The 22,043-nt window shown below is 40.6% G+C and overlaps 1 protein-coding gene across 2 annotated transcripts in view; it reads left to right on the forward strand.

Annotated features, from left to right (window-relative positions):
* PRCP (prolylcarboxypeptidase) overlaps window positions 1-8,163 on the forward strand; it is a 72,499-nt gene extending 64,336 nt beyond the window's left edge. The window contains exons 10-11 of one of the 2 annotated variants that reach the window (XM_082660181.1): window positions 7,348-7,564; window positions 7,666-8,163. In XM_082660181.1, coding sequence (XP_082516307.1) covers window positions 7,348-7,564 — 217 coding nt within the window. In that variant the 3' untranslated portion in view covers window positions 7,666-8,163. Of the gene's footprint in view, window positions 1-7,347; window positions 7,570-7,665 lie in introns of both variants that reach the window. The other variant, XM_082660180.1, reaches the window with a different exon arrangement.
* Window positions 8,164-22,043: the final 13,880 nt, after the last annotated feature.

The following is a 22,043-nucleotide window of genomic DNA, read 5'->3' on the forward strand; positions in this document are numbered from 1 at the left end:
AGGTCATCTTTGTTGCCTCAGAGGAGGAAGTACTTTGTCATGTTCTTGTTTTTCTTTAGGACCTTACCTCCAAGTAGTATTTGTATGGATTTCTCTAGCGTGCTGATGCTGTAAGCTCAAAGCTGAAGTTCAAGTTGAATTGTAAAGTGGAGTCTTTAAATCCTTATATAAAGGTTTTAATATCTGAGTTTTCGTCAAATACATTATCCTTTTTTATTGGATTCATCCATTACAGATGAGTATTTTAGTGATCCATTTGTCCTTTTATACTGTTTTCCTCAGGGTATCAAAATAACAATCATCATCATCATCATCATCATCGGTGGAAAGGATAGATTTTGTGAAAAAAGGTTGAGGAGTAGAACTGAAGCCAGTAGGTGGAAATTATGGCTCAGTGTTAAAAACTTCTAGCTCAGTGTAAGAAAGGACTTCCTAACAGAGTTGTGCAAAGGCAGAATGAGCTGTCTTAAATTACTTAAGCTCTTTGACCCTCAGTTTTCTCTTCTGTAAAATCACCCACAGAGTTGTTGTGATGCTTAAAAAATTTAACCTAGTGAAGTACTTGGCCCAGACCTAGCAAATATATATGCTCAAAAAATGTACGTTGAATGAATAAATGGAAGTATACTCTCAGCCTGTACTTTACCTTCTAGCCAACAGGGGACTTACCTGTCCCTGAATGTCCTTTCCTTCCCCTTTTTTCTTTTTCCTAAGGCTCGGGCATCCTCCAAGAAACCTTCCCTGACACCTCCAGGGAGGTTAGGTTTCCCCCACACACTTAGCTCCGCTAAGGCCTGTGACTATCCCTTAGCGCCCTGTGTGGAAATTATCTGTTCGTGTTTCTATCTGCCCCATGAGACTGTAAACTTCTCAAAGACAGAGACTTTGTCTTAATCATCTCTGTGCCTTTAGCACCTGCTACAGTGACTGGCACAGAGTGAATGCCTAATATGTTTGATAAGGATGAGGAATGATATAAAGCTCAGAAAGGCTTCAGAGGCATGTGAAAGTTTAAAGGCAGAACTATATGAAAATGCTGGTTTATCTTTGTGCAGTGGCAAGACTACTTTTAAAAAGAAATCTTTTCCCATATGCTGCTAGGTGTGAAGAATTCAATGTAAAACTTAAGTTATTTAAAAATTCAAAATTCTACTGCTTTTCTGAAGAAAGCATATTCTGAAAGTAAAAGAGCAGCTTTAGGTGTGTCTGTTCTGTCTACTTAGTGGCCATCAGCTAGAAAACATTACTGGTTGATGAGTAAGAAAATGTCCAAGGAACCATGTGGAAAGTGTATTTTATGTTCATGCTTCTCTCAAGTCACCTCACACAAATCCAACTGTGACTGCTTTTCTGGTTAGAAAATTCAGTCTGTTTTTAATGGTTGGATTAGAGATTTGCCAGTTAAGAGCTTGGGCTTTGAAGTCAGGGAGACCTGGGTGCCATTCTGCTTCTACCCTGAATTAGCTGCGTGGCCTCAGGCAAATTGCCAATTTTTATGAGTTAGAAATAATGACTACCTGCCAGAGTTACTTCGAGGAGTAGATAGATTATCATAGAAGTGAGCACTGTGAGGGCAGAGGTTTTGTCTGTTCATGGTTAAGTCACCTGTACCCAGTCAGTACCTGACACATAGTAGGCACTCAGTAAATGTGTTGAATGAATGAGGATTTAATAGTAGCTATTAATAGTTCCATTTCAGCAATTTTCTTATTCCACAGTGGTTTTGTTGGAAGGATTTATTTTTTTCCCCAACTCCAGTTGGTAAGAAATTATCTTACAAATGGTCATTTTCAGTTATTTAAATATAAATTCAAAAAGGAGTCTCTGAGAAGCTGGTTACTTTAACATCATTTCTCAGGCAAATTAATTGTTGCCAGCAATTAAGTGAGGCTCACTGTTGGGAATTTTATCCAGGCATCTAGATTCTCTCATGAAAGCCAGTATTTTTTCTCCTGTAAATTTCCCAGTGACTGGTTTAGCTTTCACATGTCTAGAACCAAGAAATTCAAGTCCATGTGCATCTTAGGTCTCTCAGCAACTCCAAACACTGTTGCTAAGCCACTAGGCTGATTCAGATGACCTTTTAAATCAAATGCAGTTTGCTTATTATGTGGCTGTTGGGATAGCTTTTTTGTTTTGCAAATAATGGAGAGTTTCCTATCTGGGTTGGTCCTGTCAAATTGCAATAATGATAAAGGCCATTTGTTCACTTAAGAGAATCCAACCCCTTGTGTAGTTTACTTTAAAAATTTATCTCATAGTTGAAAACTAAGGCTCCTATTTTGCATGTGAGTTTTTCCTCTTGTTTTTAACAAAACCCGCCAAAAAAAGTACATTTTTGGAGTGATTTTTTTCCCCCAAGAATGATGTTGTTAAGTTGCAATTGAATTAATTTTTTTAAGAAGAAAAATGTGGTTAAAAGTGTGGTGAGGGTAGAACAGGGGTTTTAAACTTGTATTTCAAATACACATGTATTTAACGTACCTAAATGCATATTTCTTTTTTAATTTGTACATTTACCTAGAAAATTGATTGCATTAGTTTTCTGACCAAATTTCTGTGAGAAATGCTATTGCATCCCTTTTCATTATTCATTTACCTCTCAGAAGTATTAACACTTCTTATGCTTACAGAATATGATAATAACTCTAATAATGCTGCACATTCATGTGTTTTATAGTTTATACCTGATTTCCACATATATTATTCAACTTGGGCCTCACAATATCTCTGTGAGTGAGGGGCATTATCTTTCAAAAAATTTTTTTTGGTAATACACATGAGAATTGAGGTTCAGAGGGGTCAGGTGACTTACCCAAAGTCATGTGGCTTAATAGGGTATAAAACTTAGGTCTGCTGACTTAGTTCATTGTTTCTTGCCAGTATTACACATAACTGAAGGTCAGTCTCTCTATATATGAATCACTTAGGTGAACTCTGCTTTCCCATGTAAAAAGTACTGAAGTGATTTACATGTTCCTAAACTTGCATGCGTGTATTTATAGATCTCTTTTGTGTAGGGCATCTGATGTAAGGCCACAAATAACTACATACATTCTTTTTTCATTCATTCGATAAATATTTGTATGGCTCCTACTGTGTGCCAGGTGCTGAAGATACAGTAATAAAACAGACAAAAAGCCCTGCCCTTGGGGAGTTCTAGTTTGAGAGATGGATAATGAACAAGATAGCACTTATAAGCATGTTAGAAGGAGATAAGTGCTAAGGGAAAAAAAAATAAGGGGAAGAGGGTTATGAAATCTTGGTGGGGGTGGGGAGAAGTTTGAAGTTTTAGATGAGGTGACTAAGGAAGACCTCACCAAGGGGTGACTTTTGTTTTTGTTTTTTTGTTTTTTGTGTTTTTTTTGTGGTATGCGGGCCTCTCACTGCCGTGGCCTCTCCCGTTGCGGAGCACAGGCTCCGGACGCGCAGGCCCAGCAGCCATGGCTCATGGGCCCAGCAGCTCCGCGGCATGTGGGATCCTCCCGGACTGGGGCATGAACCCGTGTCCCCTGCATCGGCAGGCAGACTCCCAACCACTGCGCCACCAGGGAAGCCCAGGGGTGACTTTTGAATAGTGATGTGGAGGAAGGAGCTAGCTAGCCACGAGTTCGGTGGGCTAAGAATACTCCAAGCAGAGAGGTAAGCAGAGGCAAAGGCCTTGAGAGGTAAATGTCCCACAGCATGTTCTCCTCCAGGTAGGAGGAGAAGGTCAGTGTGAGAAGGTCAGTGTGGCTGGAGTGGAGTTAAGGAGGGAGAGAGTAGCAGGAGATGAAATCAGAGAGGCAGGAAGGGCCCAGATCATTTAGAGACTTGTAGGTCCTGCATGTTTGGTTTTTACTCTGAAGGAAATGGGAAAACTTGGAGTGTTTTAAGCAGGGGAGTGACAGAATCTGATTCAGATTTTAACAGCATCAAATTGGCTGCTGTATTGATATTAGATCGCAGGGAGACAAGAGTAGAAGCAGGAAGATCAGTTAAAAGCCTCTTCAGCTGGGTTTCCCTGGTGGCGCAGTGGTTGAGAGTCCGCCTGCTGATGCAGGGGACACGGGTTTGTGCCCCGGTCTGGGAAGATCCCACATGCCGCGGAGCGACTAGGCCCGTGAGCCATGGCTGCTGAGCCTGCGCATCCGGAGCCTGTGCTCCGCAAAGGGAGAGGCCACAACAGTGAGAGGTCCGCGTACTGAAAAAAAAAAAAAAAAAAAAAAAAAGCTCTTCAGGCTAGAGATAACGGTGACTTAGACCAGAGCAGTGGCAGTGGGGTGGTGAGAAGAGTTCAAATTCTGGGTATGTTTGAATTTATAGCTGACAAGATTTGTCGACAGATTAGATATGAAAGAGAGATTAAAAAGTAACAAGTTTTTGGCCCAGCAACTGGAAAGATAAGGTTGCCATTGACAGAGATTGGGAAGATAGTGGCAGGGCTGGTTGGGAGTTGGAGAGTATAAAGAGCTCTGTTTTGGACCTGAAAGCTTGAGATGTCTCGTTAGACTGCCATGTAAAAATGTCAAGTATATAATTGAATATTGGTCCTGAAGTTTAGGGGAAAGGTCCTGGCTAAAGATATTATTTGATAGTCATTTGTGTATAGATTGTACTTACAGATGATAGGGTTTTTCTTAAATGATTATGCAAATTATGGAAATAATTTCATATGTCTGATAATATGACCTTGAAGATTTGTTATTTCAGGCTTTGTAACAATATCAGCAAAATAGAATGTGCATTAAACAAATGTCAGAACACATTAAAATGTTCTGTAAGTGATTTCAAGTGATTTATAGATAGACATACCAAGAGGTGCTGTACAGGGAAAAGTGACCTAATACCTACCATGGGCCAGGTACTTAAATCCAGCTGTTTCAGCCCCTGTTATATCCTGAGGAATCTAAGCTTCCATGAGATTAGTAAGATGAGAGGCAGACCTGGGACTGGAACCCAGGTGTGTCTGATCCCGAAGTTTGTGCTCTTCTTACTCTGCACCACACAAGCCAAGATGGTATGTGCTGTTGATTTCCAACAGCAATCATGTGTCCATGAAATGCAATGTGTAGTAGAAAATGAGCGTTGGAATAGGCTTACAAGATCTGAGTTTGTATCTCAGAGGCTTGATTTGAGTAAGCCTTCTAACTTCACTAGGCATTAGTTTTCTCATCTCTAAGAGTTGTAATTAAACCTACCTCACATGGTTGATATAATGTGAGGTCAAATATGAAAGGCTTTGTAAACTTTAAACCAGTCAGAAATTGGCAAACTGATCTTAAAATTCATCTAAAAATGCAAGGGACCCAGAATAGCTAAATCAATCTTGAAAAGGAAGAACAAATTTGAAGAACTCATACTTCCGGATTTCAAACTTTGTATAAAGCTACCGTAATCAATACAGTGTGATACTGGCATAAACATAGACATATAGATCAGTGGAAGAGAATTGACAGTCTAGAAGTCAGCCCTTATCTGTGTGGTTAATTGATTTTTGACAAGAATGCTAAGACAATTCATTGAGGAAAGAATAGTTTTTTTTAAGAAATGATGCTGGGAAAACTGGATATTCACAGGCAAAAGAATAAAGCTGGATCCCTATTTCATACTATACAAAAAAATTAACTCAAGATGGATCAAATGATTTAATTGATAATTCAATTTAAAACTGAGCAAGGATCTGAGTAGACATTTTTTTCAAAAAAGATATACAAAAGGCCAGTCAGCACATGAAAAAAATTCTCAATACCATCAGTCATTTGGGAAATGCAAATCAAGACCACAATGAGATTCCATTTCACACCCACATAGGATGACTATAATCAAAAAGACACATAATAAATGTTGGTGAGGATACAGAGAATTTAGAACCCTCAGATGTAGTTTGTGGGAGTATAAAATAGTGCAGTCACTTTGGGAAACAGTTTGGCAGTTCATCAAAAGGTTAAGTCATTATATATCCCAGAAATTCCGTTCCTAGTTATATACCCAAAAGAAATGAAAATATTCATCCATGTGAAAACTTGTACACAAATGTTCATAGGAGTAATATTCATAATAGCCAAAAAGTGGAAACAACACAAATGTGCATCTGATGAATGGATAAATAAATGTGGCATATCCATATACAATAGAATATTTTTGGCAATAAAAAGGAAAAATGTACTGATACGTGCTACAACATGGATGAAACGAAAATATGTCAAAGTGAAAGAAGCCAATCACAGAAAACACCCATTATATAATTCCATTTATATGAGATGTCCAAAATAGGCAAATCTATAGAGATAGAAAGTAGATTAGTGGTTGCCTGGGGCTGAGAGTGAGGGGAAGTAGTAGAGGGGAATGGGGATTTGACTGCCAGTGAGTATAGGTTTCTCTTGGGGGTGATGAAAATGTTCTAAAATTGATCGTGATGATGGTTGCACATCTCTGAATACACTAAAAAACATTGAATTTGTACGATATAAGTGTCCCTTTTGTGGGAGATGAATTATAGCTCAACAAAGCTGTTAACAAATATTATTAGGGATGCTGTCTGTGTTTGTATTGGCTTTTTTTTCAGCTAAACTAAATATCCTGTTTCAATAACTGATCCTGTTTACATCATTCTGAAATGTGTTGTGTGAACCAGCCAGGACTAATAACCTAATAGCATTTCCTTAATTTTAAAGCTAATGTAAAATGAGTATCTTGAGTAATGCCCAAAAGTTCTGATTCTAGATTCAGAGCAGTTTTTTCAGTCCTACCGCCCTATTTCCCAAAGTACTATACTAAGAGGGACATTTTTTTAAAAAAATGGTTTGTTTTCTTAAAGAGCCAAGAGATAATTAACATTTTTAAATATGGAAATTTTTCTTTATCACTTTGGTATTTGGGTCTTAGGAAAGAAGGAGACTGGCTTTAATTGAAAGACTCCTATGTGCCTGACACTTATTAAACATATCCACATGTAGCATCTGATTTAACCCTTGAAGCAACCTTATGAGGTAGGCCTTGTTAACTCTACTTTACAGATAAGGAGACTGAGTCAGGTAACTTGTGTAAGGTCATACAGCTTTTGAGTGATGAAGCCAGGATTGGAATTCAGTCTTCTAAATTCCAAGTCCCAGTACAATCTAGGTTGATTCATGGGGCATCACCTTCAGTCTTCTCTGGTCCTATTTCTGTACCTGCTTGCAGAAATATTGTCAAACTCCAGGATAAAGCACCTTTCTATATGACAGATTAAATCCTCAGATCAAATCCCCCAGGTTATAAGCTTATAATTTTAGGTGTTATGCCTATAGTAGGTTTCTCCTATCTTATATTTGTGTAGATATAAAAAACTAATAATCTGTTTTTTTTTTTCTTTCCCTCACTTAGCAATGGTGAAATAGACCCGTGGTCAGGAGGTGGAGTAACTAAGGATATTACAGACACCTTACTTGCGATCGTCATCCCAGAGGGAGCGCATCATCTAGATCTCCGAGCCAACAATGCCTTTGATCCCGTCACTGTGCTATTAGCCCGCTCCTTGGAAGTGAGACACATGAAGCAGTGGATCAAAGATTTCTATGCAAGTCTGGGAAAGATGCACTGAGTAACGTTAGATCATTTTCAGTTTCTTCTTTTAAGTTCATTCCACCCACACTTCCATTCACTTTGGTTTTCTGTACATAATTACTTTCCCTTGTTTATTAGATTTGGTGTGGTGAAGGTTGAGACAGAAGAGAACGTGATGGTGGTGATAGCAGCCATCCAATGACCTGAGTCCTTGCCATCTTTGTGCCACCTCCAGGAAGAATTTCTTCATGACAGCTTTCCCACACCATCAGTGGCCTTGATAACTAGAGCAGAGTATTGACTGCCTTTCACAAGAGGGGGGAGTCACTTCCTTGGTTTCTCTGAAAGCAGGGATTTATTGGTTTCGAAGTTGAAGTCTCTTTGGCCCATTTGTCACTAGCCCCTCTTCTACTTTCCCAAAAGGAAAAGCAGAAGATGGATAAAAATGATGTAATTGCAGCTGGTAGGAAGGATATCCAGTGCCAAACCAGGAAATGGGAACCATTTCTTTTGTGCTTGATTTAATGACTTTGAACTGTGCTGTAAATAAAGAATAGGGCTGGACCTTATACCTGTGTGTTGCTTCTGAAGCTCACTCCAGCTGTTGGGAATGCTGTGTGCGCTGGGCTTGGCTGTTTTTGTAAAGTCCTTTAATTTTCTCTCTTCTATTTGGCAGCTTTTCTTAGTTCTGGGATATTTGCCACATGGTACTGCCAGTAAGAAATCTGGCCTTTTTCTGCTCCATTTCTCTTTGTTTCTGAGGTCAGTTTTGTGGTAGTTTGGTCAGGTTTTGCCAGTTTAGGAAAATGACTCTGTTTTCCTTTTCTTTTTACATCTGAGCAGGTTATATTCTGTGGTTACTGATGATACTTCAGTAAGAAGCCTTTAAAAACTGATGAATCAGCTATTCAGAAGGCAAAATATAATTATGTTCAGCATTTTGGTTTTTTAATTTTATTTTCTGGTGATTGTTATGCTGTCATTAAAGCCAGAAGTGTCAGGACACTAAGAGGCAGGTGCACAAGAACTTTTCTGTATGGCTTCCAAAAGACAAGCTGACTAATTCATGCAGGCAGCATATTTGACATTAATAAATGGCTGAGCCATTCCTATTTCCAAGGGGTTGGCTTCTTTCAAGCAGTTCTTACACTGAGACCTTTCTTCAGAAGAGCTTTTCTAGGATAACAAATAGGGTTGGATCAAAACCTTTCAGGGACAGAGAGAGAGACTAACAGTTTCTACTCTGTTGAAAGATTTCTTTTCCCTTGTTTCCTTTTATTTTCTCTCAGTTTTTTTTTTCTTCACTCTGCCTTGGGAACATTTTCTGCTTTTTAAAAACTGTATCTTGAGCTTGAGTATTTCTAAAGCACTTATTTTTTTTTATAAAATGCAGATATAATGTTCATTCTCGGGTGGGAGACTGAAATATTCCCCTTACTTTCCCTGGCATCTGGGAGATACAGAAAAATCTTTGTCTGGTTTCGGAAGCCTTCAGTTCTCATTGTGATAAGTTGTCCATCAAAGCATTTGGTCACTATTTTCATTTCAGCATCAGAGAAAAGTCTGCTGGGGTGGGAATTTAAGGGTCAAGACAATACTAGTTTTTATTCTTTGTCAACTAAGAAGTTATATAATGCAGGGTTTATGGGCTTAATGGAGAATATTCTTACTATTTATTTTAGGCTATATTGATTTTAGGATATTTTCATTGAAACCTTTTTTACTTAAAATCTTTAAAATACTTTGCCACTTCATTTAATATTGATTGTTTGGATGAGTTGCATTTTTGTGAAGAGAAAAGTTGTCAAAAATGACTGTTTTTTATGTACATGTTTTTTCTATGTACATTTCATGACAGATAGCAACCTTAACTAAAGTTGGCCTAATTATAATATGCTAAAATTTAATTTTAAATTGAAAAATAATTGAAGCATCAAATAAGCCTTATTTAAAGCATCCATCTAATTATTAGATGATGCTTTTGAAGACCAGGAAAGAGAGACACAGAGAGTTGGAGTGTTTTTTATTCTGTGTCTTTGTTACTCTAACTACCTAGAGTCAATGGGCAGAACTAAAGAAATTTAGAGATCTTTCTTAAGGGATCTGTAGAGTCAAGAGATTATCCAGAGGAGCCAATGTCTAGTCTAGTATATTAGAGAGTTCTGAAGGCAACTCTGATGTCATCCAGTCCAACCACATCATTCGTAGGTGATGGCATTGTGGCCCACAGAGAAGGGACTTGTCTAAGGCCTCACAGCTCATTTTTAGCAGAACCCAGCTTTGCATCCAAGTTTGTTTGTTGTTGTTGTTTTGTTGCTTTCACTTTATTGGTGTAGCTTAAATCTTTGTTTGAATTCAAGCAACAAAACCTCATTAAACCAGCTTAAGCAAAAGAGGGAATTTATTGAAGCTATGTAGTAATAGCTACAGGACTTGGGTAATGAGGAATTGTGAAAGAATGGAATTAGGGTCTGGAAAGTCATTAAAAGTCAAGACTGCTACTTTCTCTCGCTTACAGCAGAGGTCACCAGTTGTCAACCAGTGCATACGATTTGCTTCTCTTATTTGTAGTTTGGTTAGCAGTCTAAAGTGTGCATGTGCATCAGAATTACCCGAGGGGCTTGTTAAAACATTGATTGTTGAGCCCCATCCCAGAGTTTGTAATAATATGTCTTGGGGTGGATCCTGAGAAGTTGCATTTTTAACAAGTTTCCAGATGACGCTGGGGAATCACACCTTGAGCACCACTAGTTAAGAGAATTCTGAATTTGAATTTCCTCAGACAAGGCATGTGCCTTCAGTTTTCCTCACTCCTGTTGTCCTACCTGATCCCATTTGAGTAGGGGAGCCCTGCCGAACGCTTCCTTTCCCATGGCTGCTTCATCTCTGCAGATCAGTTTCCTCTTCTCTGCTCACAAAAGGCCTGTGACGACTTCCCAGAATGGTGTCCTCAGGCTCCTGAGGCTGCACCATCTCGCAAGCCCACAACTCTCAGATGGTTAGGGAGGGATAAAATCATAAACGCATGGCTTCAGAGACACACTATTTAGGATGAGGGTGGAGGAAGAGCATCTCAAGCAATTCAGTGTATATCTATCAAACAGTGTTTCTTGGAACATAGGTGTCACAAAATGCCAATGACTTACGTAATAGAAAGATCCATAGTTAAGCAAGGTTGGAAAATGATGGGTTAAAGTTAAGTAGTTTTTTTTTAAAACTGTAAATATGCAGTGTGACTTTCCGAAATGGTGATCAAGAATACAACTTTTGGGCTTCCCTGGTGGCGCAGTGGTTGGGAGTCCGCCTGCCGATGCAGGGGATACGGGTTCGTGCCCCGGTCCGGGAAGATCCCACATGCCGCGGAGCAGCTGGGCCCGTGAGCCATGGCCGCTGAGCCTGCGCGTCCGGAGCCTGTGCTCCGCAATGGGAGAGGCCACAACAGTGAGAGGCCTGCGTTACCGCAAAAAAAAAAAGAATACAACTTTTGCTTACAGAAATGCTCTTACTTACAGAGCATTTACAAGGCATAAGATGTTGTTCTGGAACCTGGAGGATACAATGGTGAAAAAGCAAACACAGTGTCTCTACTAATAAGGTTTACATTCCAGTGGGAGGAAGGCACGAAATGTCAAATTATACAGACAGAGGGTACAATTATAAGTGTTATGAAGAGTGGTGTTATTAGGAAATTTAGCAGGGAATAGTCTGAGCTGGTCTGTGGGAGCAAGAGAATGCTGTTCTGAGAGGTGATGTTTTAGGTTATCTAAACGGTAAATGGGGGCTATGCTAGAAGAGGAGTGGAGAAAACGGCATGCGCAAAAGCCCCGAGTGTAGTATACTCAAGGAACTGAAAGAAGGCCTCTGTATGGGACAGCAGATGACCACATGACCACAGAGAAAGTGACGTAAGATGAATCTGGAGACCTGGGCAGGGAGGAAGCTCATTCAAGTAGACCATGATAAGGAGTCTTTATAAGGAATGAAAAACCGTCGACTGTCCTTATTCAGGGGAGTGACATGAACAGATTTTCATTAAAAAGATCACTCTGGCTATAAATTGTAGAGTGTATTGGAGGGGGTAAGCATGTAATATAGGAGGCCACAGTTGCAGTTGTCCAAGTAAGAGAAAGAGGGCTTTGACTAGGGTGGTAGAGGTGGAAATGAGAAGTGGATGAATTTGAGAGAGATTTGGTAAGGAATGCCAGTGGGATTTGGTGATGAGTTTTATATGAGATATGAGTTGGGCAGGAGATGTCAAGGTTGATGATTTCTGACTTGTGCGCTTGGATAGATGGTGGTGTCATAAACTGGAAAGAAAGCCCCACTGGGTGACCAGGTTTGGCAGGAAGATTATGAGTTCAGTTTTGTCATGCTGAGTTTTATATACTTTTGAAATAACCAAGTGGAGCTAGCTGTCAAGTAGGACTGTTGGATGTAAAGATCTGTAACCCGGTCTGGGCTGGAGAGCCATGGTCAATAGATGGTAATCAAAGCATGGGATGTGAGCTCAAGGAACTAGTGTTCAGGAAATACACTTCAGGAGCTGCTACTATACTGTACTTACCACAATACATTCTTAAGAAGACCCCAAACATCCTAATTCTCCTACAACTGTAGTACATTTGACTCCACTGAGCCAACCCATCACTTGATCCCTGGTACAGCCTTTGCTAAAATTGGGATCTACCTCTCTGCACTCATTTCCCGTTCTTACTGCTGCCTTTGACTTTCCTAACAACCTGCACTTCAAACACAAAAATTTCTGTTATTCTAAAATACTGTTCCTGGGCTTCCCTGGTGGCGCAGTGGTTAAGAATCCGCCTGCCAATGCAGAGGACACAGGTTCAAGCCCTGGTCCGGGAAGATCCCACATGCCGCGGAGCAACTAAGCCTGTGCGCCACAACTACTGAGCTTGCACTCTGGAGCCTGCAATCCACAACTACTGAAGCCCACGTGCCACAGCTGCTGAAGCCCGCAGGCCTAGAGCCCGTGCTCCACAAAAAGAGAAGCCACTTGCAATGAGAAACCCACGCACCGCAACGAAGAGTAGCCCCCGCTCGCCACAACTAGAGAAAGCCTGTGCGCAGCAGTGAAGACCCAACACAGCCAAAAATAAATAAAATAAAAAATTAATGTATTTATTTTAAAAAATAAATAAAATAAAATACTGCTTCTCTGTCTGATTCCCTTCTTATCACTACCCTCCAGTGTGTTTTCACTGGCAAACTTCTTTGCATACTTCAAAGCTCAGATCAACTTGATTACCTATCTGAGAGCAGGGACTATGCCTTACTTCTTCTAGTAATCAGCATCTAGTAATGGCGTGACGCTGGGCAGCTGGTCTCAGTAGGCCCTCGGTAAATTTATACGAATGGATACTTTCCAGGGTGGAAAGGCCAAGCTTTCTGTTCATCTCTATAGCCAAGCATCTTTCACAGCTCTGATGTGCTCACATGACCTCCTGTCCTGGGCTCCCCTGGATTTTGGAAAGTACTTCCTACCCTGGGCTTCCCTAGGTCTCCAAGTACTCAATACCTCTAAAACTTGGACCCACTGATTTTCCCTCACTTCAACTGCTCATGCCCCAGCCTCCCTCTCCTACTCCATCAGCCTGGCACTTTTTATCAAGGGAGCTGAATATAACTCTGCCTTGATGTTAGGTGGGAATAGAACACTGACTAGAAATAGCCATTCAAGTGGATAGATTCTCTGGAGCCACTTTTCAATGCAAGGGGGTGAAGGAAAGGGCTGGTTCTAACAGATATTGCTGCCTAATAGTGGAGACGCATAAAATTGCAGAGCTGAAAAGCAGTCTTGGGATCAAACACATGTGTGTTTAACATGGCTAACGTCTTTAATAAGAAACCCACGGGCTTCCCTGGTGGCGCAGTGGTTGAGAATCTGCCTGCTAATGCAGGGGACACGGGTTCGAGTCCTGGTCTGGGAGGATCCCACATGCCGTGGAGCGGCTGGGCCTGTGATCCACAACTGCTGAGCCTGCGCGTCTGGAGCCTGTGCTCCGCAACAAGAGAGGCCGCGATAGTGAGAGGCCCCGTGCACCGCGATGAAGAGTGGCCCCTGCTTGCCACAACTAGAGAAAGCCCTTGCACAGAAATGAAGACCCAACACAGCAAAAATAAATAAATAAAATTAATAAATTCCTATCCCCAACATCTTCTTAAAAAATAAATAAATAAATAAGAAACCCAGGCCTGGAATGTGAAAGTTACTTGCCCAAGGTCATACAGCTCACGTGTTTATTTATTATTTATTTTAAGATTTTTGTCACACCTGGTTCTGAAAGGATTTCAGGTGATCTAAAGATATACAGTAAGCACAGCATAAGTGGGACAGAAGAGATTTAAAAGGGATAGGGATGTAAAATTTATCTAGGAATGCAAATCATAAAGCAGCATTTATAAAACAGTTTCCACAGAATGCTAGTAAGGCCAGATGTAAGTGGGTGTTATATAAAAAAGAGGTACATGATCAAACTGTTTGAATATGGTTAAAATAAATTTAAACAGATTATCTTTACTACAGAATCTCTCAAAACTTTGATATGCCACGTTCATTGTGAAATCAACAAGAATGTGACATTTCCCAAACTGATCTCGAACCCCTTTTTCAACAACATTTAAGAACTAATGCTCTGCCAAACACACACTGGGAAACGCTGCCATGGAATTCTAGATGTTTTCTGATGATAGAGGCCAAGAAAATTTGGCTCTAAGCTTTTTATCAGCCATCTACAAAGAGGAAAACAAAGTCAAACAGTTCACACTGTACTTAAGATCAGTCAGCCTGGAGAGTCCCAGGCAGGAACTTCCTGAAAGAGCCTCAGAAAGTGGAAAAATGTAATGTAATGAATAAGATTTTCAATTTCTCTATACATATTGCTAAATTTCACTGTATTCATTCTTATATGACCTTTCAGTATAAAGGAAAGTCATAACACCAAAGTATAATGATTAAACTGTAATGAACTAATGAAATATACTACTGGTATGTATATATATTTGGGGGGTGTGTGTGTATTTGCTGATCTGACTTAATCTAGAAATACATGGATTTTACAGTGTCTGGAGGAACACTCTCAGTCAAAATTTTTCTGAATAGATGTTCGTTGGCCAGTTTAAATGTCATTGTAGATAGTTGAATAAGGGGAAGAATGATGTTTTGTAACAAATGAAGTAGTTTGAAAAACTGCTTCTGAATCTACTCAGACATTTGTATCTACTATTACACTACTTGGCTCACAGATGAACTATGGGACCAGTAGCAGCTCACCAGCCAGGTGGAGGCAGAGCAGAGATAGGGAATCAGGTGATTCTATGCAGTGATGTTTGCATCTGTTAACAAACTTCCTCCTTAGCTTTGGGAGAGTGGTTTTAACTGCTTTTCTTTGTTTTGTAGCCCCTGAAATCTAGATGCAAAGAGCCAAAGAAAGGCGTGCAGAAAACCATCCATCAGTAACTCCAAGATATTAAACTCCAAGTGAAACTTTTTGCTCAGGTGATATGTAAGGCGCTATGACACTGAGGATGTATAGTAAATGCCCTTGAATAAGTGCAGTACAGTGGAAATAGCCAGATGATTTGATAAATGGCCTCCTTTTTCATTGACACAGGCTATTATTCTTGTTTCAGAAATCTCACGGTCGACAAGGGGACATTTCATGTGTTATCATGATGTCAATTCATTTAGTTAATCATCTGCCTTCAGAATGGAAGGTACAATATAAAGCAGTAAAGTAAATTTTCTGCTTTATCTCTAAGGAACTCATGGTCAGTTACACTACCTGTTTTGTCTTCTTTTCTGATGCCACAAAACCCTCACCTGCAGGAGTTTATTCTTTAGGTCTAAGCCAGTGGTTTTCAACTGGTGTCAATTTTACCACCCAGGGACATTTGACAATGTCTGGAGATGTTATTGGTCATCACAAGTCGATGTGTATGTGTGTGTGGGGTGAGGGGGTGGGTTGTACTGGCATCTAATTTAGTGGACATCCTGCAGTGCAAAGGACAGCCTCTCACAACAAAGAATTGTCTGGCCCCAAATGGCAATAATGTTGGTGTTGAGAAACTCTAGTCTAACCTAAATCTTCTCCATTATAATTTAAGGCCCTTTCCTCAAGTTTTACCCAGCAAAGGAGATGAAAAACTGATGGTTTATTCAGCTCATCCAATAGTCTTAAACTCTAAAAATAACAATAACACAGTGTGTAGTACAGACACATTATCTTCTCTAAAATTTAATAACCTTTATTTTGAAGTCTGATTCTTAAGTTACTCCTTGAATTTCTCTTCACTGGGCCAAATAACTGCAATTCTTTGGATTGTTTGTTCATTTATCATTTGTTCATTCAAACGTTTATTGAATGGCTACTCTATGCCGTACAGTGTTAGGTAGTAAGAATTCAAAGGCAAAGCCCTATTGTTTTCAAGAAGCTCACTATTAAAGGGGAGAGACGGTCACAATGTCAGACGATTAAATACTTTGGGCTAAGAATTTGGGTTGCATTCAGAATGCTGTGGGAGCATGAAAGCTGAAGTGATGAATTCATCCTGAAAGTTTGAGGAAGGCTCTAAAGGAGAAGTAACATTTGAACTGAGACTTGAAGGATGGAAGTTTGCAGGGAGGATGGAGCTTGGTGAGAAAGGCAATAAAAGCACTATTTAAAAAAAAGTCTTAAGCACTCATCATGTACCAAGGGTTAGGCACCCATCATGTTATTGTGAAAAAGATAGACATAGCTCCTATCATCATGGGGGTTATAAAAAGAAAGCCAAAAGATACCTCCCCTGTAATGCTTGTATCATAGTTTACATGAACTCTGCTGCCTGCTTTTTCTCATTTTGAGCCCCTTAACATCCCTGTGCAGGAAGCAAGGCAGATATTACCTACCTCCATGTTATAAAGGAGGACCATAAGGCCAAGAAAAATGAAGAAACTCTTCCACCCCCAACCACTAACCACAGATCTAGTAAATGGCATGTTCTGATCCCAAATCCTGTGCTTTTCTACCATTCCTTGGTTCCAAATGCAATTTCCTGTGGCAGAGAGGCAAGCACACTCTTTCTACCCCCCTCCTTTCTCTGCTGTCTTCATCCCTGGCTAAACTTTTGTTTTTTTCTGGCCCCAGCGCAGAAGTTTTTCAGTCTTCCCAGTTCTGATTGCTAAGGGACTTCCCGGGGAAGGAAGGAGTGAGAATTGCTGTCCTGCCACTATCCATTTGCAAAATAATTTCTACCTTGATTTCCCAGATTTTTTGAGGAATAAGGAAAACTGAGATGTGGAACAGAAAATCCCTTTTGTTTGTCTTGGTGTTTGATAATGTATGCGACCTCTCTGGGTGGTTTAAGCGGTTTAGGTACTTTCTACAAAAGGGAGCTTTTAATGACAAAACTAATGTGATTATCTGAGTGAGGGTGAGAGGCGTATTCAAAGCTTAAAGAAAATCTGTTAGAATAGCTGAATGTATCTGCTTAATCCTTTCTCTAATGTGGCTGAACAATGCTCTGGGGAGCCATTGGTCCGTTCTTTCTTCTAGTAAATGCCTGTCTCCAGAGGTAGGAACTGTTTGCAGCTTTTGATACCCTTATGCTTCACCTTCTCAGCTGCACAAAAGTACAGGAAAAGCCTGGAGGAGCTCAAAGCACTGGCAGAAACCAAGTGTCTCCTGAATGCTGAGGGCAAAATGTACAGCCCATGCATGCTTTCTCCTCCAGCGTGCGAAGAAGTAGGGGCCGCAGTAACCAGCGGGAATGGCATCTCGGAGAAGGGCCCTGTCTTTGTGCCTGCTTTCATTGGGTGCTGGGTGAGGGATCACTTGTGGAAGCTTAAAATCTTACACCTGAGTTTTAAGAGTGGTTGAGCTGCTCCTTTTTGGGGGGTGGGGGTGGGCAAGAGAAGCATAAGAGGGGAGAAAAGTGATACAGGTTTGGGTTCTGCAAATTGCTCTGTGAATTTGAAGCAAAATCAAGGTCCTTTCTCTCATTTGTGAACTCAGGATAATAATACCTGCCACATAAATTCACTGTGAAAACCAAAGTGAAAACCTGAACGTGAATGTGAAAGTGTCACAGCCAGTCTAGAGCATGATCAGATAACATGTTGTACACTTTTATTTTACCTTTATTTAAAGTATTATTTTAAATTCTTGTTCTTTTAAGAATACCTTTCTTTTCTAAATGTATAATTCAGTTTATCTTAAAACATTTATTCGTTACTTACTATGTGCTGGGCACAGTTCTGGGAATACAGATATGAATAAGTCTCTGAACTTTAAGGAAGTCATAATCTTGTAGGGAAGACAGGCCTGTAAAATTCAGCTTGATAAGTATGCATCAGAAGTGATTAATTTTAACCTGGAGTCAATAATAATAGCTAAATGTTATACAATACTTATTATTTGCCAGGAGCTGAGTCAAATGTCTTCCTTAGGTTACCTCATTCAATCCTTGTAGCCCTATGAGGTAGGAACTATTATGCCCATTGCACAGATGAGGAGGCTGAGGCTTGGTCAGATCAATTAAGTCAGTTTTCCACCACCATAGGTGGTGGGCCAAATTAGAGTCCCAAATCTGTCTGACTTTACAGTTTAAACCCTTATTCATTGTGCCATGCTGCATCTCAAATCAAGGAAGACTTCCCTGAGGAGTTAACCACGGCTGGGTTTCAAAACAGAATTAGAAGTTTTCCAGGTGTATAGAGGAGAAAGGCAGATGGAATATCATGGGTAAGAGAGCACATTGGCTAGAAAAGCATTTGTGCAGAGAGGAGTTAGAAGCAGTTTGTGATGATAATGGAGTGGGCAGGTTGGATGAGTAAGTTGGGGCCAGATTATGATCTTTCACACTGCACCTTTGTGGAAAAAGTATGTAAATTATTTACTTTAATTAATTACTTGATTCATATTTTGTTTATCAAAAAGGGTTTTACAGGACTTCCCTGGTGGTCCAGTGGTTAGGAATCCGTCTTGCAATGCAGGGGACGCTGGTTCGATCCCTGGTCAGGAAGCTAAGATCCCACATGCCGCAGGGCAAATAAGCCTGTGTGCTGCAACTACTGACCCTGCGTGCCACATCTGGGGAGCCTGTGTGCCACAACTATAGAGCCCATATGCTCTGGAGCCTGAGTGCCACAACTAGAGAGGCTTCATGCTGCAACTACTGAGCCCACATGCCGCAACGAAAGATCCCACATGCAATGCAGCCAAAAAAAATAATAATAATAAATAGTTTTTAGAAGGGTTTTGCAGAAAGTGGGAAGGGTAGCCACTTTTATGGTGCAGAATCACAAAATATACTTCAAATTTTAGAATCAGAAAACTTTCATGATGGAAGGCACTTAAGAGATCGTGGACTCATTCTATGCAAGAGGAAATCAAGGTTGAATGCGTGTAAATGTCTTAATCAAGGTTATAGAGCAGTTTAATCAGCTGAGCCAGGAATATCTGTGTTTTTCAGATGGATTATGGAGTTAAAGTGAACAATAAATGATAGTTACAGGATTATCTTCAGGTGCATTTATAGAAATTGGTGAATTGAAAAGAGGGATAGATAAAGTAGATAATTGCAGGGAATGGGAATAAAGTCCTTAGCTGAAGCTGTAGGTTCCCCACTGGCAAACTTCATGACAGCTCTCTTTGAAGAGTGGTGTTGGATATGTAAGTGAGTGTCTTGGCTGAGCTGAAGCTGGGAAACGAGTTTGCCGGAAAACAGAGTTAAGGTATATCTTCCTACGTCTACTTATTACATTTTTTTGGCCACTTTAAATGGGGACCTGGAAGAGTTGTGAGCTGGTTCTTGTTCTCATTGAGCTCACAGTCTGAAAGATGGGACAGACAAGAAAACAGGTAATTGCAACCAACTGAATTTAGTAATAAAAATAAGGTATAGGATGCTATGGCAGCCCAGAAGGGGCATGAGTAACTGTGTTCTGGATGGGCAAGGAAAAGCTTCCTTGGGTCGGGGTGGGGGTGCGGGGTGCAGGTAGTGACATCTAAGGTAAGACCTGAAAGATGAGTAAGAGTGCAATGCAGGAGAGGGCAAAGAGTGCTCTAGATAAAGGGAACAGTTTAGGCAAATACCCCAAGTAATTTGGGAAAGTTAACTTGAATGTACCATTCCCATTTGGTATAGCTGAAGTGTAGTGTGTGAGGAGGGAGTGATATGAGTTTTCTTCTCTGACCTCCCCTTCCCCAATATGCAAGTTTACATATACAGGCGGTTTACTAGAGAGTGTCACAACTCTGACAAAAAAGATAGAAATGTGTTTGGGAGTACCACAGAGAGCAGGTGTTGACGTGCTAGGAGCACACTAAATGATTGCAGAAAACAAAAACTCCAGTATTCCCCCCTCCCTGTGTCACTACAGCTATCCCACTGACCTGAGAACCAGCCTTCCTAAAGAAACTACTTCTCACCTCTAAGACAGAAAACAAAAGGCATGAAATCAATGCTCTGAATGTAAACGAGACAAATAAATGTCAGTGCAGCAGGAGGGGAGAGCAATAAAGTGAGCAGGCCTGAGTGATGGTGGTAACCTGCTGAATTCTCAGGTCACAGAGTAATTTACTGACTGGTCCTAGGCCACTAGATAATTATCCAGACAGCCCTGATTCTGGTGCAAAGCCTCCTGCTGCTTATGTTATTAATACCAGCAGCAATCAGCGGGCGTTGGTGGGAGCAAACCGAGTCCCCAGGCTGCTGAGTGAATGCACAGGCACCTTCCAGGGCCCTCTGAGCTGGACCTCACCAGGAAAACTGGTCGGCTCCAACATTCAGCTCTTTGCCCAGCTGCTGTGCGGTCCCCAGGGAGAGGCTCCCCAAGGGTGGCTGAGGGCTTGGACAAAGGAATAAGATACCCAAGGTCTGGAGTCTGACCACCTTGTGCAAAGAACCTCTGTCCTGTCCCCCCTTGGATCTGACTGGAAAGTGACTTTGAGGCCTCCCCAGAATAACTTAAATTAATATCCATGGAGCAATGTCAAACACTTCTCTTTGACATGGCGTGGGAATTAGACTCCACCGCGTTTATATGGGGCCAGGGAAAGTGATGGTGTCTGTTTTAGGGTTTAATCATTTGGGAGCTTGACCTCAGGTAACCCTGAAGGGATTTTAGGGGGCAGTTGGTATGGGAGTAGAGCTCTCTTATCCCATATCCCTCTTTAAAATATGATAATATATGCAAAGTGCCCAGCACATAGTAGACATTTTCAATCAATGTGACTGTACTCCCTCTTCTTCCTCCTATGACATTATGTGGTGAATGGCCTCCTGACTGATCTTTCATTTTCTTTTCCCTTCAGGGCAGTGGTTCTCATTCCGGGACAGTTTTGCTTCCTAGAGAACATTGCCAATGTCTGAAGAGACATTTTTGCTTTCATAACTGGGGACAGGAGAGTTAATGGTAATTAGTGGGTAGAGGCCAGGGATGTAGGATGCTAAACATCCTACCATGCACAGGACAGCCCCTCACAGCAGAGAATTAATCAGTTCAAATATCAGTAGTGCCGAGGTTGAGAAGACCTGCTCTAGGAGATTCTACACACTGCAGCCAGAGTAATCCAATTAAAGACAAATCTTAAGTCACTTTCTTGCTTAGGAAGTTCCAAAGGGTTTAGTCATCATAAATGCATAACTAGTTATTCACTCAATATATAGGGAGCACCTGCCCTGTGGCAGGCACTGTGAGATTGCACAGATACATCTGCATAGGGCCTGCCCTTGAACTGATGATTGCAAAACACTGACTTTCTGTCATCTCCAGGGTAAAGTCCAACCAACTGAGGGTAGAGAAGGAATGTAGGGGAATGAAAAATGAGAACTTGGTTTCAGGACATGAGGAGTGATTCTGCTTGTGGGACATCCAAGAAGATTGCACAGAAAGGACAAGAAATATCACCGTAGCTGCAGCAGAACTCTCTACAACCAGAGTGGTGGGGGTGGAGTGCTGTGTTTCTAGTTTCAGTAAATAGAACTCCCAGCTTCTCAGGTGCCAAGCCTGAAGCCCAGGCTTCCTTCTTGACCCTTCTCTGTTTCTCAGACTCTCAATTCAAGTCTTTTTTGTGTATTCAATGAAGGAATTATGCCCCAATGCTTAAAGTATCTATTGTGTGTAATGAATTAACTTTTCTCCATTGCATCTAGAAATGGCACCATCCTTAAGAGAATTAAAAAAAAAAAAGTCATTCGAAATATTTTCTGTAAGATTTAATTTTATCGGGGGACCGTTGTTGAAAAAGGTTGCCATGCATCACGTACCTATGGCTTGTGTTTTAGTTGAACTCATTATTATGATCTTCAAATATTTTTTTCTTTGGAGAAATGTCTATCCAGGTCTTTTGCCCATCTTAAAGTCAGGTTATTTGTATTTTTGCTATTGATTTGTAAAAGTTTCCTGCATATTTTGAATATTAACCCCTTATCAGATGTATGGCTTGTAAATATTTTCTCCCATTTCATAGGTTGCTTTTTCATTTTGTTGATTTGTTTTTTTTTTTTTTTGC

This window comes from Grampus griseus (assembly GCF_964374135.1).
Source record: "Grampus griseus genome assembly, chromosome: 8".
Taxonomy (NCBI): domain Eukaryota; kingdom Metazoa; phylum Chordata; class Mammalia; order Artiodactyla; family Delphinidae; genus Grampus; species Grampus griseus.